The sequence below is a fragment of the Callorhinus ursinus genome, unplaced genomic scaffold (assembly GCF_003265705.2).
Source record: "Callorhinus ursinus isolate GAN/ISIS: 27379988/994484 unplaced genomic scaffold, GSC_fseal_2.0 scaffold44, whole genome shotgun sequence".
In the NCBI taxonomy this organism is placed as follows: domain Eukaryota; kingdom Metazoa; phylum Chordata; class Mammalia; order Carnivora; family Otariidae; genus Callorhinus; species Callorhinus ursinus.
The window spans coordinates 3,563,401-3,577,753 of record NW_027397106.1 but is presented as its reverse complement, the minus strand read 5'-3'; the positions used below and the strand labels follow the sequence as shown (position 1 = coordinate 3,577,753).

Below are 14,353 nucleotides of genomic sequence, written 5' to 3'. Positions count from 1 at the left end.
TGAATTGGGTGGGAGGCCTGGTATTGAGAAGCAGTTCAAGGGAACCATCTGTCCTTAGACTAGGTTCTAGGATTGAGACTGTCCTGGAAGAGGTCGTGTTTTTTTTAGGGGAAGAGTCTTGGGTATACCTTTGATAGTATTTCAGACTTGGGATTTATCTTTTGAATATAAATTGTGTCCACACCCCAGGACTTAGAATTTGGAGGTAGTGGAGATGAGTGCAGCAGGATTTCCTCCAAATGATATCCATGCAGAAGAGAGGTTTCAGGTTTCCTTTGATGTCAGATGAGAATAAACTAGAATCTCAAGCCTTTTGAGGGGGTCATTTATAATCAATTCCACAGGGGGTTTGGGAGATCATTAGATTGTATCTCAACAACTATAGAGTCTCAGCAATGGTGCCTGACATCCCAAAAGAGAATCTCATACAGCCAGAATCATCACATGCTTACTCATAGTATCAAAGTACCCTTACTCACAAATTCACATAGGGTGTGAGGAAGCTCTCCCTTCGTGTCTTGTCAGGAAGTTATGGAGGTGATAAGGCTGACAGGAAGGGTTATCTAGGCTCAGAGCCTAAGTCGGCTTGGTGAGGAGATACTTCCTCTTCCTGAGCTCCTAAAGTTTTCCTCAGAGCCCTAGTAGAAGACCTCAAGACACGTGGCCTTTCTCCCATTGTAGCCTTGTAGTGACTACTACAAGCTGACTTATTGCCTGCATCAGACATTATGATTCTGTGCCCACTCTTGCCCCTTTCCTAATCTCAAAGTATTGAGATCACTCTCAAAGAGTGAACATTTTCCTGCCCATGCAGATGGACATCCTGGACATTTCTGGACGTGCCTGGACTGCACAGACCAAAAATATATTAGCAGCCTGGGCTTTGTAGTTCTTCACACCATTAGCTGTATTTCTTTGAGGTGGAAGACCTGCTTTATGCATATGATGTTGTATAGCCTGGGGCAAAACTTGGAGACCTAGGGGATGTTCTACTTGTTGGATGGTGAGGTATATGAAGATGGCGGAGTGTAGATTCTAAGAAGGTGGGAAAGAGACAGGTGGAAAGCAGTACTCCGAGTTCTGTATTACGTGACCCACCATGCCAGGGCTAACACATCGTCTTGGACCTCCCGGATGTTGATGCAAGCAGTGATGCTGACGCATTCCCATACCTAACAAAGAGGAAAATCTGACTAGCCTGTTCCTAGGCCAGAAGCTTCACCACAGGGAGGATACTCTGGAAAGGGTTTTTCCAAGGTATATTTATGTACCTTATTGGGGACGCCGCTTTTGGGAAGGGTTAATGAAAAAAAGAATCAGGAGCTGCTATCGCGATGATCCCCCCCACACTTCACACAGGTTTCTTTCAAAGCACACCAGACAGAGGATGGCTGTCCTGGCCCTAAAGCCCTCCAGAGAGGGGCTCCCTAAGTCAGTGCTCCAGAGCCTAGTGACCCTCTACACGGGTAAGTCCTGTCTTGCATCAAGCTTAAATTCATATCCCTGTGTGCCTCCTACCCCCCAAAAAACTTGAACATCAAGGGTAGTGTTGAAAGGGAAAGGAAGTCTCAAATGTGAAGAGAAGCATCCATGCCTGGTCTTGTGGTAGATGTGCAATTATGATCTGATTTTATGCATGAGTGAGATATTAAGTCTGACTCTCTAAACAGTATTCAGAAATTATTTTATTAATTTATAGTTACATTATCAATAAGACCCTCAAATCTTTTCTTTCTGCTTTTATTTATTTTTTTTAAAAAGATTTTATTTATCTATTTGAGAGAGAGCACAAGCAGGGGAGGAGGGGTAGAGGGAGAGGGAAAAGCAGGCTCCCCGCGGAGCAGGGAGTCCCACGCAGGGCCCGATCCCAGGACCCTGGGATCATGACCTTAGCCAAAGGCAGACACTTAACCAACTGAGCCACCCAGGCACCCCTTCCTTCCCCTTTTAATCACTGCTAGACAAACAGATGTCCTCCCTTTCTATTGGCGTCCTATGAATCCATTTCACATAAATCTTTTGTCTGTTACTCACAGACACTCCTCCCTGAAGGTGTCTCCTGCATCCAGGGGGCTGAGCTATCATGGCAGTGTCTCCAGTTGCCTAGTGGGGTGAGGCTCATTACTGCAGTAGGAGATTATTTTCCCAGAATAATACCCTCCAGAGGAAGGTCATCAATGATTAAGAGGTACCATTCACATGGTACCAAGGTTCTGTGTTGGTAAAGACCCAGAAACACTCATATTGCACCCTAGACTAGTCACAACTGCCTATAAGGTCCTATTTACCTAGAGGAGAAAGCAAAACATAGTGACACTTTATTACAAATTGGAGCCTTGGTTACAAACCCTGAGGTGGAATTCTCACACTCTAGGTTAGACCCTATACATAGCTCCTTACCTAAGCTAGGTTTGCCAGATAGACTAAAAACAAAGCTAGCTTTGCCTCTCTTCCCTAAGCCAAGACCCAGATTGTGATGTTACTGCTGTAAATTAAAGAACGGTGAATCCCAACTATACCCACCCAAACCAGAGGAAAAGAGCAAATGGGTAAGATAGAACAGTATCTGCCCTGTGTCCACCTGTACCCTCATTGCACCTGGCTAGAGGAGAGAGGCCATTCAAATGGAGAGAGAGAGAGAGAGAGAGAGAGAGAGAGCACGTGAGCTGGCTCCGCCTTCTCCCCTGGCACCCAGGTTCCAGGCCTCCTGGTTCTCCTCCAGGCTCCCAGGCAGAGAGGAAGGGCTGGCCAAGCCTCCTTTCATGAAGCTCGTTTTTTGTTTTCAGCTTTTTATTGTAGAACATTTCAAACACATAAGAGAGAAGAGAGAATGGTATAATGAACACCCATGTGCCCATCAACAGTGATCAACACTTTGCCAATTATGTTTCATCTATTTCTCCCCACTAAATTGTTTTATTTTTATGTTTTCTAGATTATTTAAAACCAAATCACCAGTATCATGTCATTTTACCTGTAACTACTTCAGTACGTATCTCTGTTTGATGAGGACATTTTAAGAAACAACTATCATGCCATTAAGAAATCTAACACAATTAACACTGATTCTTTAAATTATCTAATGTTCTGTTCATATTCAACTTTTTGTGATTGTCTTAGCAACATCCTTTTAGAGTTCATTTGTTTGACATAGGATTCAATCAGGGATTGCATTTGGTTATTATGATCCCATTCTATGACAACTCTCCTTCCTTTTTTTTTTCCTGTGCCACTGACTTGTAGAAGAGACCAGGCCATTTGTCCTGTAGAATGCTGAGTGACTCTTTTTGTGACTCACCTACCAACTTTCACTCTGGTGCAGTGACTCCACTCTTAGAGAAAGTGACCCCGTTTGAGAACACTCCTCCTCCTTGGTGTGGGATATCTTGCTCTTGATCCGTCTCATCCTTGGGAAGTGGAGAGGGGTCCCCGAAGTCCTGCCACCAAGTCCTGTTGATTCTACTTCCTTATTAAGCCCTTGAGTCCATCCACTTCTCCTCATCCCAATCCACTGCCTCCAGTCTCGCCCCACATTCCATTCATTACACCCCTGCCAGAGTGATCCTTCCAGAATGCATGTTTATGTTGTTCTCCTGTTTACAATCCTTCAGTGATATGACATGCCATTAGCATAAAGTTCTAATTCCGTAAAACAGTTTACAAGACTCTCCGGGACTTGGCTTCTCCAGCTTCTCCATCCTCCTCTATTGGCATTGACTCCTCACACTGTCTTCCAGCCGTATCTCCATCAGCCATGCGCTCTCGCCTCTAGGTGGCGCCCGTGCTAGCCCCTCTGCCTCATCTGGCCGACTCCTGGTCCTTTCTCTGAGTCCCTGCGGAAATGTCCCTCCTCCTATGCCGCCTGGGGCACCCTCACAGCACTGCCTATCTCCTGCACTAGACTGCAGGTCCTGGAGAGAAGAGCTGTGTTGTCTTGCTCACTGCTGCATCTCCAGTATCTGGCACAATGCCTGACACAAGTATCTGCTACTACTTGTCAACTGCATGAATGAATTATTATGCTAATTTCTCAACAGGAAGGTGGGTAGCTGTTCAGAGTAGGAAAGTGCATGTGATGGTTTTTTTTTTTTATCTAGACTACATATTATACTAAAACTAACAACTTTAATACCTTGAATTGGTTTTGCACATTTCCTCCTAACAGCTCAGGATTTGAAGTTTGAAGCTATTACTTAATGTCACGTTAATTTTTTCGGAACTTCTTATTGAATGGGTGATATGCACACCCAAATTCATTCTTTTTGTGCTTGGGATAATCATTCAAATTCACGCCCTTAGCTGCAAATAGAATCTGTGCTGACCCCCGAGAGAGCTCTTGTACTTGGGGTCAAATTGCAGGCGAATTATGTCTTCAGTACAGAACACATTTGAAATGCTTTTCAAATGGGTGCTGTTCAGATACTTACACAGAAGAGGGACAATGTCAGAGGCCTGTCTGCCATGTTTCCACAGGCTCTTTGGGGGCTTGATATTGGACATCAAGCGGAAGGCCCCCTGGTACTGGAGCGACTACCGGGACGCACTCAGCTTACAGTGTTTGGCCTCCTTTCTGTTCCTGTACTGTGCCTGCATGTCACCTGTCATCACCTTTGGGGGATTGCTCGGAGAAGCCACTGAGGGGCGCATAGTAAGGACTTTTAACCACTTCTCTTGGTCCCAAACAAGACTGAAAATATTGTGCTGCCTGCCAAGTCCGCTGAGGGGAAAATCCCCTGGGCTAGGACTGAGGAGATTGGATTCTCTCTACTGAGTTACTGTGGTCTTCCGACTTCATACCAGACAGCAACAGTTTTCCCTTTAGAACAGACTCTCTTCTGCTTGATATCAATTTCAGTAGTTGATTGCCCAGTTGGATTACCTGGTGCTCAAAAGATGGAAAATGATATATCAATGTCTTTCGATATTTAAGGTGACTCTGACTGACGGCTCGTAGTGTGAATGGTATCATTGTGCTTTCTATGTATATTTCAGTACTGAATTGAATCGCTGAAGAACAGGACTTAGTTAAGGAATCATATGTGGTTGGATTTGGGCACCTGAATTATCAAAGTGGTATCCATTTACAGGAGTATTAGATAGTGTGTATTCTTCACTCTTGCTAAGATGAAATACAAGCAAATGGCTTGTCGGGGCACACAAGAGAGCTAAGTCAGGAATGTACAGAAGCCCACATTACTGGTTACAGATGGGCTATGGACTCTGATGATTTCTTTTCCCCCCTCAGAGTGCAATTGAATCCTTGTTTGGAGCCTCCATGACTGGGATTGCCTATTCCTTGTTTGCGGGACAGGCTCTCACCATCCTGGGAAGTACGGGGCCAGTGCTTGTATTTGAAAAGATTTTGTTCAAATTCTGCAAGTAAGACATTTGGTTTTCTGAAAACTCTTACTGGATGTGTTATTGTGTTGTTAGGATTGAATGCCAGGATCCTAGGCGAGTATAAGCAGGCAAATGTTACTCTGGATTGTAAAACCCGAAAGAAGAACATCATTTGGTCTGTTGTCCTGCCCCCTGGGTAGTACCGTACCTAAAATAAAGTCTTAAAGAGCTTTATTAATGTCCCTCAGCCATTATTGAAGTCTTGACTTTTTATCTTTAAAAAAAAAGTTCCCTAGCCAATTCAGATTCCACTATTTTTATTTCAAGTCCATTTTTAATTTGGCCTAATATGCCCCCTTCATATTCTGGTTGCTAGTGATGGTAGGGACTTGGCAGTGCCCTTGTTTCCCTACTTTTCCTATAAAATCTTTTCTTCATTTTGCATTAGGAGTAGGAACATGTGGAACAAGGGCGAGCTCCTTTTTCCTTGCTGCAAGAATAAGATCCGAATCACGTTGGCCGGTAACGGCAGAAATGGGTGACGGGCAATTCCTTCCTTCTCCGCTTCCCACGTCCTTGCTGTGGCAAATACCAGCTGCGGAGCAGATCTTTTGTCACAGCTGTCCCTGGGCAACATTTAGGAGGGAAGGACTGTTAGAATTAGGGATAAACTAGGTCACAATACTTGAATGGGTACTATGAGATGAACTAACCACATTTCTGACCCTTTGTCTTGTAATTCATCCATCCATACTTTCTGATGAACCTTGGTCTTGTTTCAGAGACTACGCTCTTTCATACCTCTCCCTGCGAGCTTGTATTGGACTGTGGACCGCCTTCCTGTGTATTGTCCTTGTGGCGACTGATGCCAGTTCCCTTGTCTGTTACATTACCCGCTTCACAGAAGAAGCGTTTGCCTCCCTGATTTGCATTATTTTCATCTATGAAGCCATAGAAAAGCTGATTCACCTGGCAGAGACCTACCCCATCCACATGCACAGCCAGCTGGACCACCTTAGCCTGTATTAGTAAGTATGCTTTCTGCTTTGTCTTTTTTTTTTTTTTTTTTTAATTGAGCAGAAGGCCTGAGTTTATTGGCTGGATACAGTGAACCAGGCAGTACTTGTAGTTTGTGTTAAGGAATAAGGAAGGGTCTTGGCCCCTCTCACTGGGAAATAGGGCTCAGGTGGGGATGTGGAGACCTGGGGGAGATGCCCGAGAGGAGAACAGTTAGGAGTGATGATGGAGAGGATGGATTAAGAGTGAAACTCAGGGCATATGAGAACTGCTTTCCAGAGCATGACTTTTGGTTCAACCATGAGACAAAAATAGGCTGCAAAGGGAGCGGGAAGAGTTCAAGTGAGTTGTTGGGAGGGACTTCTTTTTGCAAGGATTTGTGAGTCCCTGGACCATGTTATGAAGATTCTCTGCAAGTATGTATAGGCTACTCTTAGGTATCATTAGGTAGAGATATAACAGTAATTCCTTAGAGTTCCATGGGCCTCTTACTTTGTTTCCTAACAATCTAATAACCTATTTACTTACCTAGGGATTTCAACCCAAGAGACCATTTTCTTCACATGTTTAATACAGTTTGGATCAGCTGGAAATGAAACCCAGTATTTGGCTGTGTTTTCAACCATCTAGGAGAGTCTGGCCCTATAAAACATTTCTTCTCTGGAATTGTGTTCTCCAAATTATGACTAAAGATCCTCAACCTTTAGCTCTATCCATCAAGTTCCCTCCCTGCTGGCTGTACATTTCTGATGAGGAGGGTCTGGTTGTGAAGCGAACAATTTCAACCTGAAACTGTCTGAGCAGAGAGAGCAGACTGCATGGAGGTGTCTCTCACCTAGCCACAGACACACTTCTGTAGATTTTGCTTATCCATTTATTAACCTTTTGAAGGTCTGAATTCATAAAAAATTTGTTAGAATTTTGAAATTATTTTATTACAAAATAACAACCATTAGGAGGTATGATTTTTAAAGCCTTGTGGATTGCCGATGGGTATTGGGGTAAGGTTCATTCTTTGACCTTTTTAAAAATCATATATTCAGGGGCGCCTGGGTGGCTCAGTCATTGGGCATCTGCTTTCGGCTCAGGTCATGATCCCTGCTCCGCGGGAAGCCTGCTTCTCCCTCTCCCACTGCCCCTGCTTGTGTTCCCTCTTTCACTGTGTCTCTGTCAAATAAACAAATAAAATCTTTTAAAAAAATCATATAGTCATTTAAAAATATTTGTTGAGAACCTACTATGTGCCAGCCACTGTTTTAGGCCCTTGAAACATAAGGCATGACAGACGAAGGATCTACCTTCCTGAGGCTTATATCCCAGTGGGAGAAGACAGACAAACGTAAGCAGCCCTGGACTGAGTAGACTTTGGATCAGGACACTGGAATTCTGTGTTAATAAAGCTTAAGATGGTATTTTTCTTAGTTGCATTCCACTGTTGGAGCTGTGAAGCTAGAACTCTCCAACTCTTTAAATGATTTTATGTTAGTATGTGTTGAACTGATTTTTAAATTTTTTAATTAATTACTTAATTTTTAAAAAGATTTTATTTATTTGAGAGAGAGAGGGTGGGAGGGAGAGAGAAAACACAAGTTGGGGGAAGGGCAGAGGGAGAGGGAGAAGCAGACGCCTCCCTTACCTGGGGCTCCATCTGAAGACCCGGGGATCATGACCTGAGCTGAAGGCAGACGCTTAACTGACTGAGCCACCCAGGCGCCCCTGGAACTGATTTTTTAAGAGCAGTTTAGGTTCACAGCAAAATTGAGCAGAAGATGCAGAGAGTTCCCATCTACCCTCTGCTCCCACACATGTGCAGTCTCCTCTGCTGTCACCATCCCATATACCAGAGTGGTAAGTTTGTTGCAACCATTGAATTTACATTGATACATCATTATCACCCAAAGTCCATAGTTTATGTTAGGGTTCACTCGGTATTATACATTCTGTGGGTTTTGATGAATCTATAATGACATATCCACTATTATAGTATCATACAGAATAGTTTCACTGCCTTAAAAATCCTCTGTGCTCTGCCTACTCATCCCTTGCTAACACTCCAACCCCTGGCAACCACTGATCTTTTTTAGCATCTACATAGTTGTGCCTTTCCCCCAATGTCATATAGTTGTAATCATGCAGTATATAGGCTTTTCAGACTGGTTTTGTTCACGTAGAATTATCTCCTTGAAGGTCTTTTATGTCTTTTAATGCCTTGATAGTTTGTTTCTTTTTAGTGCTGAATAATAGTCCATTGTCTAGGTATTCTGTAGCTCATCCATTCACCTACTAAAGGACATCTTTGTTGCTTCCAAGTTTGGAATTGATTTTTTTTTAAGGTTTATTTATTTATTTTAGAGAGAGAGAGAGAGAGAGAGAGAGAAAGAGAGCATGGGTTGGGGTGGGGGAGCAAAGGGAGAGGGAGAGAGAGAGTCCCAAGTAGACTCTGTGCTGAGTGTTGATCCATGACCCCGAGATCACAACCTGAGCAGAAACCAAGAGTCTGACGTTCAACCAGCTGCGCCATCCAGGCACACCTGGAATTGATTTTTTATACTTAAATATAGGACTTTATAGCTTTCCCAATTACTTTTCATTTTGTCGGTTTCCTCCTATTACAATCTGTTGAGATCTTTTTGTATTTTAATTTTGTGATACTAGATGGTTAGAAGGCATGCTTTTTAAATTTACAGATGATACAAAGTTGGTGGGAATGGCTATGTAGTTGTGTATACTGGAAGCCAGTTCAAGCATGAAGCATTTTGGGACTGGGAGGTAACATGGTGGCCAGTAGGACAAGTCTGATCTGGTCTGGTTAGATGAAAGAGGAGGCTACTGTGGTGGGATATTACCAGGAATAATGCAGTGCAGAGCTTGCATCACAATTCCAGGAGACTCTGATTTTTATTTTTTATTTTTTTAAAGCGTTTATTTATTTGACAGAGAAAGAGTACAAGCCGGGGGAGTGGCAGGCAGGGGGAGAGAAGCAGGCTCCCCACTGAGTGAGGAGCCCCATACCCAGGGATCATGATCTGAGCCCAAGGCAAACCTCACCCGACTGAGCCACCCAAGCATCTCGAGACTCTGATTTTTAGAGCAAGAATGTGACGGGATATAGGGAGCAAGAGGGAGATAGCCAGGCTTGGAGGAGACTGTTGAGAGCTGACTAGGGTATCAGGTCCTCCTTGCTCTGTGGATTGAATTTCGAGGGAAGGGCCTGAGAGAAAGAAACTAAGCAGGAAACCACCAGGGCTCATTGTGGGCACATGAGGCACCGAGCTTGGTTGTTGGCACAATTTAATTCAAGGCCCACATGCTGATTTGTGTCTGTCTTTAGTAATGGCTGACTGAAAAATAAGGATGTGGTTGGGTTTACGCATGGGCCTCAAGCAACAGGACCAATCTCAGGGATCTGAAGCAGGCAAAGGAGCAACAAGGCAGGCTCTGACAGAGCCTTTAGCCCAGTCATGGCTAAAAGTATTTAAAGATTTTATTTATTATTTATTTGCCAGAAAGAGAGAGAGAGCACGCACACAAGCAGGGGGTAGCGGCAGGCAGAGGGAGAAGCAGGCTCCCTGATGTGGGACTGGATCTCAGGACCCTGGGACCATGACCTGGGCCGAAGGCAGACGCTTAACCGACTGAGCCACCCAGGTGTCCCATGGCTAAAAGCATTAATGGAGTACTTGGCTGCTTTCTTCAGGAATCTTTTTCCTTTTCCCCTTAGCTGCAGGTGTACTCTCCCAGAAAACCCCAACAATCATACCCTACAGTACTGGAAGGACCACAATATCGTGACGACAGAAGTCCACTGGGCCAACCTGACCGTTAGTGTAAGTCTGGGAGCTGCGTTACGGCACTGTGACTGCCAGGGGGAAGCTCGGTAGCCCTTCTGCAAGGTCTGGCATTTTCAAAAAGAAAGTTCTTTTTTATTTAAAAGGCTCTTACTGACCCTTTCCGCCCCCCTTCAGAAGTTGTCTTGTATATAAAGGGAAAAGAAGATTGCTTTCCTCTTCTCTCCCAGACGCCCCCTACCCGGCGACCCCGTGCTAGGGATACGTGGGCATGACACCAAGCAGGGCGGGGGGCACACCCAGATGCAGTGAGGCTTGAAGAACATTCAGACTGCGAAGTGCTCTGTCATATAAACACTACACATTGCCAGGGCCCACCCAGAACTGCATGCTTGCTTGGGACCATCCTGGCTTCATTTCCAAAAGTGCCTAGGGATGAGAAGTCGTTGCTTGGAAGGGGCCGGTGTAAGCGGGAGCACCACGCTGCATGGAGGTCGGGCGGACGCGGCTGGCGGCCTGCACTCCCCACGCACCCCCGGCCACTGCCGGGTGACAGCGAGCGGTGGGCTTCAAAGGCCAGAGCTGTCGATTCCCTTGTGCCTGCCTCTTGTCACCCAGAATGCTTGTTCCTCCAGGAATGCCAGGAGATGCATGGAGAGTTCACGGGATCTGCGTGTGGCCATCATGGGCCCTATACTCCTGACGTGCTCTTTTGGTCCTGCATTCTCTTCTTCACCACCTTCATCCTCTCGAGCACCTTAAAGACATTTAAGACAAGCCACTACTTCCCAACCAGAGTAGGTAGCATGCTCACACATTGCTTTTGCATTAGATTTCTAATGTAACAGAGTTGATTCTCAGCCTCCACGCTGCCTGCTGGGTGGAGTGGCAGGTGGCAAAAGCTCTACATGTCCCGGTAAGCCACACTATGGCATTCTCTTCTTCCAGTGTCTGGCAACCTTTCATCAATGTGTGGTGTGGGATGAGGCATTAATACTTAAAAATTTTGTTTAAAAGTGCCAGGTGATGGGTGCCTTGCTGGCTCATTCAATAGAGCATGCGACTCTTTTTTTTTTGTTTTTAACTAGGTTCCACGCCCAGCGTGGGGCGCAACCAAGGGCTTGAACTCACAACCCTGAGATCAAGACCTGAGCTAAGATCAAGAGTCAGATACCTAACTAACTCTAGCCACATTAGGGGTAGAGATTACTTAAAAAAAAAAAGTGCAGGTGGTTTAAGGTGGTTCTCTAAAAGCTATTAACTCTCATTTCCAGAATGCTGTTAAGTTTCATTTCCAGAATACTGGGACTTGTAGCATACAATAGCTAGAGCTGGCTCCTAGATATAGTAAATTGGGATGATCACTTTGGATGCATAGGGGACCCCAAAGTCTCTTCCCAGGGATGGCTCTTGTGGCAGCTTGTGAAATCACTGGTCACATTGACAGCAGCAGCCTGAGTTGGTTTGCATGACTGTTTGAAGCCTCAACGATCTTTCCTGATGCAGATGGCAGATGCCCTGTTTTAGCAGGGCAGAATTAGAGGCTGGGTGTAGAGTGGCTAAAAGGGACCACTTTTGCTTTGAAAGGGGGTTCAAATGAGGAGAAATGGTGGTTTTTCTGTAACTGAGGTTTCAATCAGGTGCGTTTGCAGAGCAGGAAGTCCGAATGGGTGGGGAGCTCAGTTGATTAGATATTTACAGTACACACATGCATGACTAAAACACATTCTTAGATTTCAGTGAGACTACATGGTAGTTAAGGGAAACACGTATCAAATAAGTTTCGGGTCATTGTTTCTGGTCTGGACAAATAGTTAATAAGTGGCAGTTCTCTACTAGCTATTTGCCCAGGCCTAGGTTAAGTGCTAGTGGGGATATAAAAGAAGTTTTTTTTTTTAATTTTTATTTTATTTTATTTTTTTAAAGATTTTATTTATTTATTTGACAGAGAGAGACACAGTGAGAGAGGGAACACAAACAGGGGGAGTGGGAGAGGGAGAAGCAGGCTTCCCGCTGAGCAGGGAGCCCAATGTGGGGCTTGATCCCAGGACCCTGGGATCATGACCTGAGCTGAAGGCAGACACTTAACAACTGAGCCACCCAGGCGCCCCTAAAAGAAGTTTTTTATTTTTTTTTTTTAAAGATTTTATTTATTCATTTGAGAGAAAAAGCGAGCACAGGAGCAGGGGGAGGGGCAGAGGGAGAAGCAGACTCCCAGCTGAGCAGGCAGCCTGACCTGGGGCTCGATCCCAGGACCCTGGGATCATGACCTGAGCCAAAGGCAGACATTTAACCGACTGAGCCATCCAGGCACCCCAAAGGAAGTGTAGAATATGGTTTCTGCTATCATTTAGGAAGGGGAAACATATGAAGCATACAGGTCCATATAAGACAGCAGTATAGAGTTGGGTGTCAGGGCCATAGAAGTTCAGAGGGGAGAGGGCCACTGACCCCAGGCTGGTCCCCCCAGATGAACCCAAAATGGCTCATGATGGTGGGAGCAGGTATAGGTGCAGAGAATTTGTGTAACATTCAGAAGAAAACTAATAAAACCAGGTTCAGGGAGCCGGAAACCTCAGGTTTCAAAGGAAAGCAAAGTCAGGTTAAGATATATTTTGGCTTAGATATATTTTGCTCGATCTCTGTTGGAAGTTCAGATTAAGGCAGGCACTGGGCATTTTAGAGGCATTGTATTTTATTAAAGCCACACTAAACTATAAAGCCCTCTGGGGCACAAAATGGTGAGAAGTGCTATAGAGAAGATGAAGCAGGGAAGGAGTAGAGGAGGTGCCGGAGTGGAGGGTGGTGTCATCAGAGATGACCTCAAGGAGAAGGTGATACATGCGTGAACATAAAGGGGGTGAGGGAACTACCCGAGAGGCTACCTGGAGAGAAAGCATTCCAGGTCTCTGAGCAAGCACAGAGACCCTGAGGTGGGAGTGAGTTTGGCACATGTAAGAAACAAGACAGTGGTCTGTGTGGCTGGAGCAGAGTGAGTGAGCAGAGAAGCCCTAGAAGCTGGGTTCAGGGAGGTGATGACTGCAGTGTGGGGGCCTCAGAGGCCAAGGCCTTTTGGGTGTTCACCTCAGTGAAATGAGGCACCATTTCAGGGTTTTCATGGAGGAGTGACCTGATCCAACTTCTGTTTTCAATGACCAGTCTGGCAAGTTTCAAGAAGGTCAGAGCAAGGTCTTTATTTTTTTATTTTTTTAAAATTTATTTATTTGAGAGAGAGAGAGAGAGCATAAGAAGCAGACTCCCAGAGGGGAGGGGGTGGGGGGATGTGTTAGCCTGGTGATGGGTATTAAGGAGGGTGCGTTCTGCGTGGAGCACTGGGTGTTATGCACAAACAATGAATCATGGAACACTACATCAAGAACTAATGATGTAATGTATGGTGATTAACGTAACAATAAAAAAATTTAAAAAAAAAGAAGCAGACTCCCCATTGAGTGGGGAGCCTGATGCAGGGCTCTATCTCGGGACTCCGGGATTGTGACCTGAGCCGAAGGCAGCCACTTAACTGACTGAGCCACCCAGGCTCCCCAAGGGCAGAGCAAGGTTAAGGGTCTGCTGTACTTACCAGGACAAGAGCTGATGGTGAACTTGATCAGGATAGGAACAGTGGAGGTGGTGACAGGTGCTCAGATCCGGGATGGATTATGAAGGTGGAGCCAACAGGACTCGTGTGCAGGTAGATGAGGTGTTGGACATGAGGGAGAAGAGGAGTTGATGCTGCTGCCAAGGTTCTTGGCTGGCACAAATGGACCTTGGCTGGTCCCAGAAAATCTCATTCCAAGTTCTCAGAACTCTTGCCTATACCTGGGCATGAGTGCTCCAAACAGAACTCTTCACAGTCTCAGGGTGGTGACATGAGAGTTTGTTGGATAGATCCTTCTCCCCCATCATATCCACACTTTTGGGGTATTAACTTGGGCATGTTAACATATTCCTGTTGTTGAAATATGCTTATATTAATTCAATTATAAAATGAAAGCATGCTTCTGAGGACTTTTAAAACTTTTATAATACTAAATTCTTTTCTACTGCATTTAACCTAATAAAACACTTTTCCAATCCTTTCTCATGCCAGGTACGCTCCATGGTGAGTGACTTTGCTGTCTTCCTCACTATCTTCACAATGGTGATCATTGACTTTTTGATTGGAGTCCCATCACCAAAACTTCAAGTTCCCAGTGTGTTCAAGG

The 14,353-nt window shown here is 45.0% G+C and overlaps 1 protein-coding gene and 1 long non-coding RNA gene across 4 annotated transcripts in view; one reads left to right on the top strand and one right to left on the bottom strand.

Moving 5' to 3' along the window:
• SLC4A8 (solute carrier family 4 member 8) overlaps positions 1–14,353 on the top strand; it is a 73,366-nt gene that overhangs the window by 32,260 nt on the left and 26,753 nt on the right. For 2 of the 3 annotated variants that reach the window (XM_025882791.2, XM_073881978.1), the window contains exons 12-17: positions 4,474–4,648; positions 5,246–5,379; positions 6,123–6,368; positions 10,079–10,184; positions 10,781–10,942; positions 14,239–14,352. In XM_025882791.2, coding sequence (XP_025738576.1) covers positions 4,474–4,648; positions 5,246–5,379; positions 6,123–6,368; positions 10,079–10,184; positions 10,781–10,942; positions 14,239–14,352 — 937 coding nt within the window. The remainder of the gene's footprint in view (positions 1–4,473; positions 4,649–5,245; positions 5,380–6,122; positions 6,369–10,078; positions 10,185–10,780; positions 10,943–14,238; position 14,353) is intronic. The other variant, XM_073881979.1, reaches the window with a different exon arrangement.
• Positions 5,641–13,913, bottom strand: LOC141370760 (uncharacterized). The gene is made up of 2 exons (XR_012375076.1): positions 13,729–13,913; positions 5,641–5,966 (listed from the first exon to the last, which is right to left on the bottom strand). It is a non-coding gene; the product is annotated as an uncharacterized lncRNA (long non-coding RNA).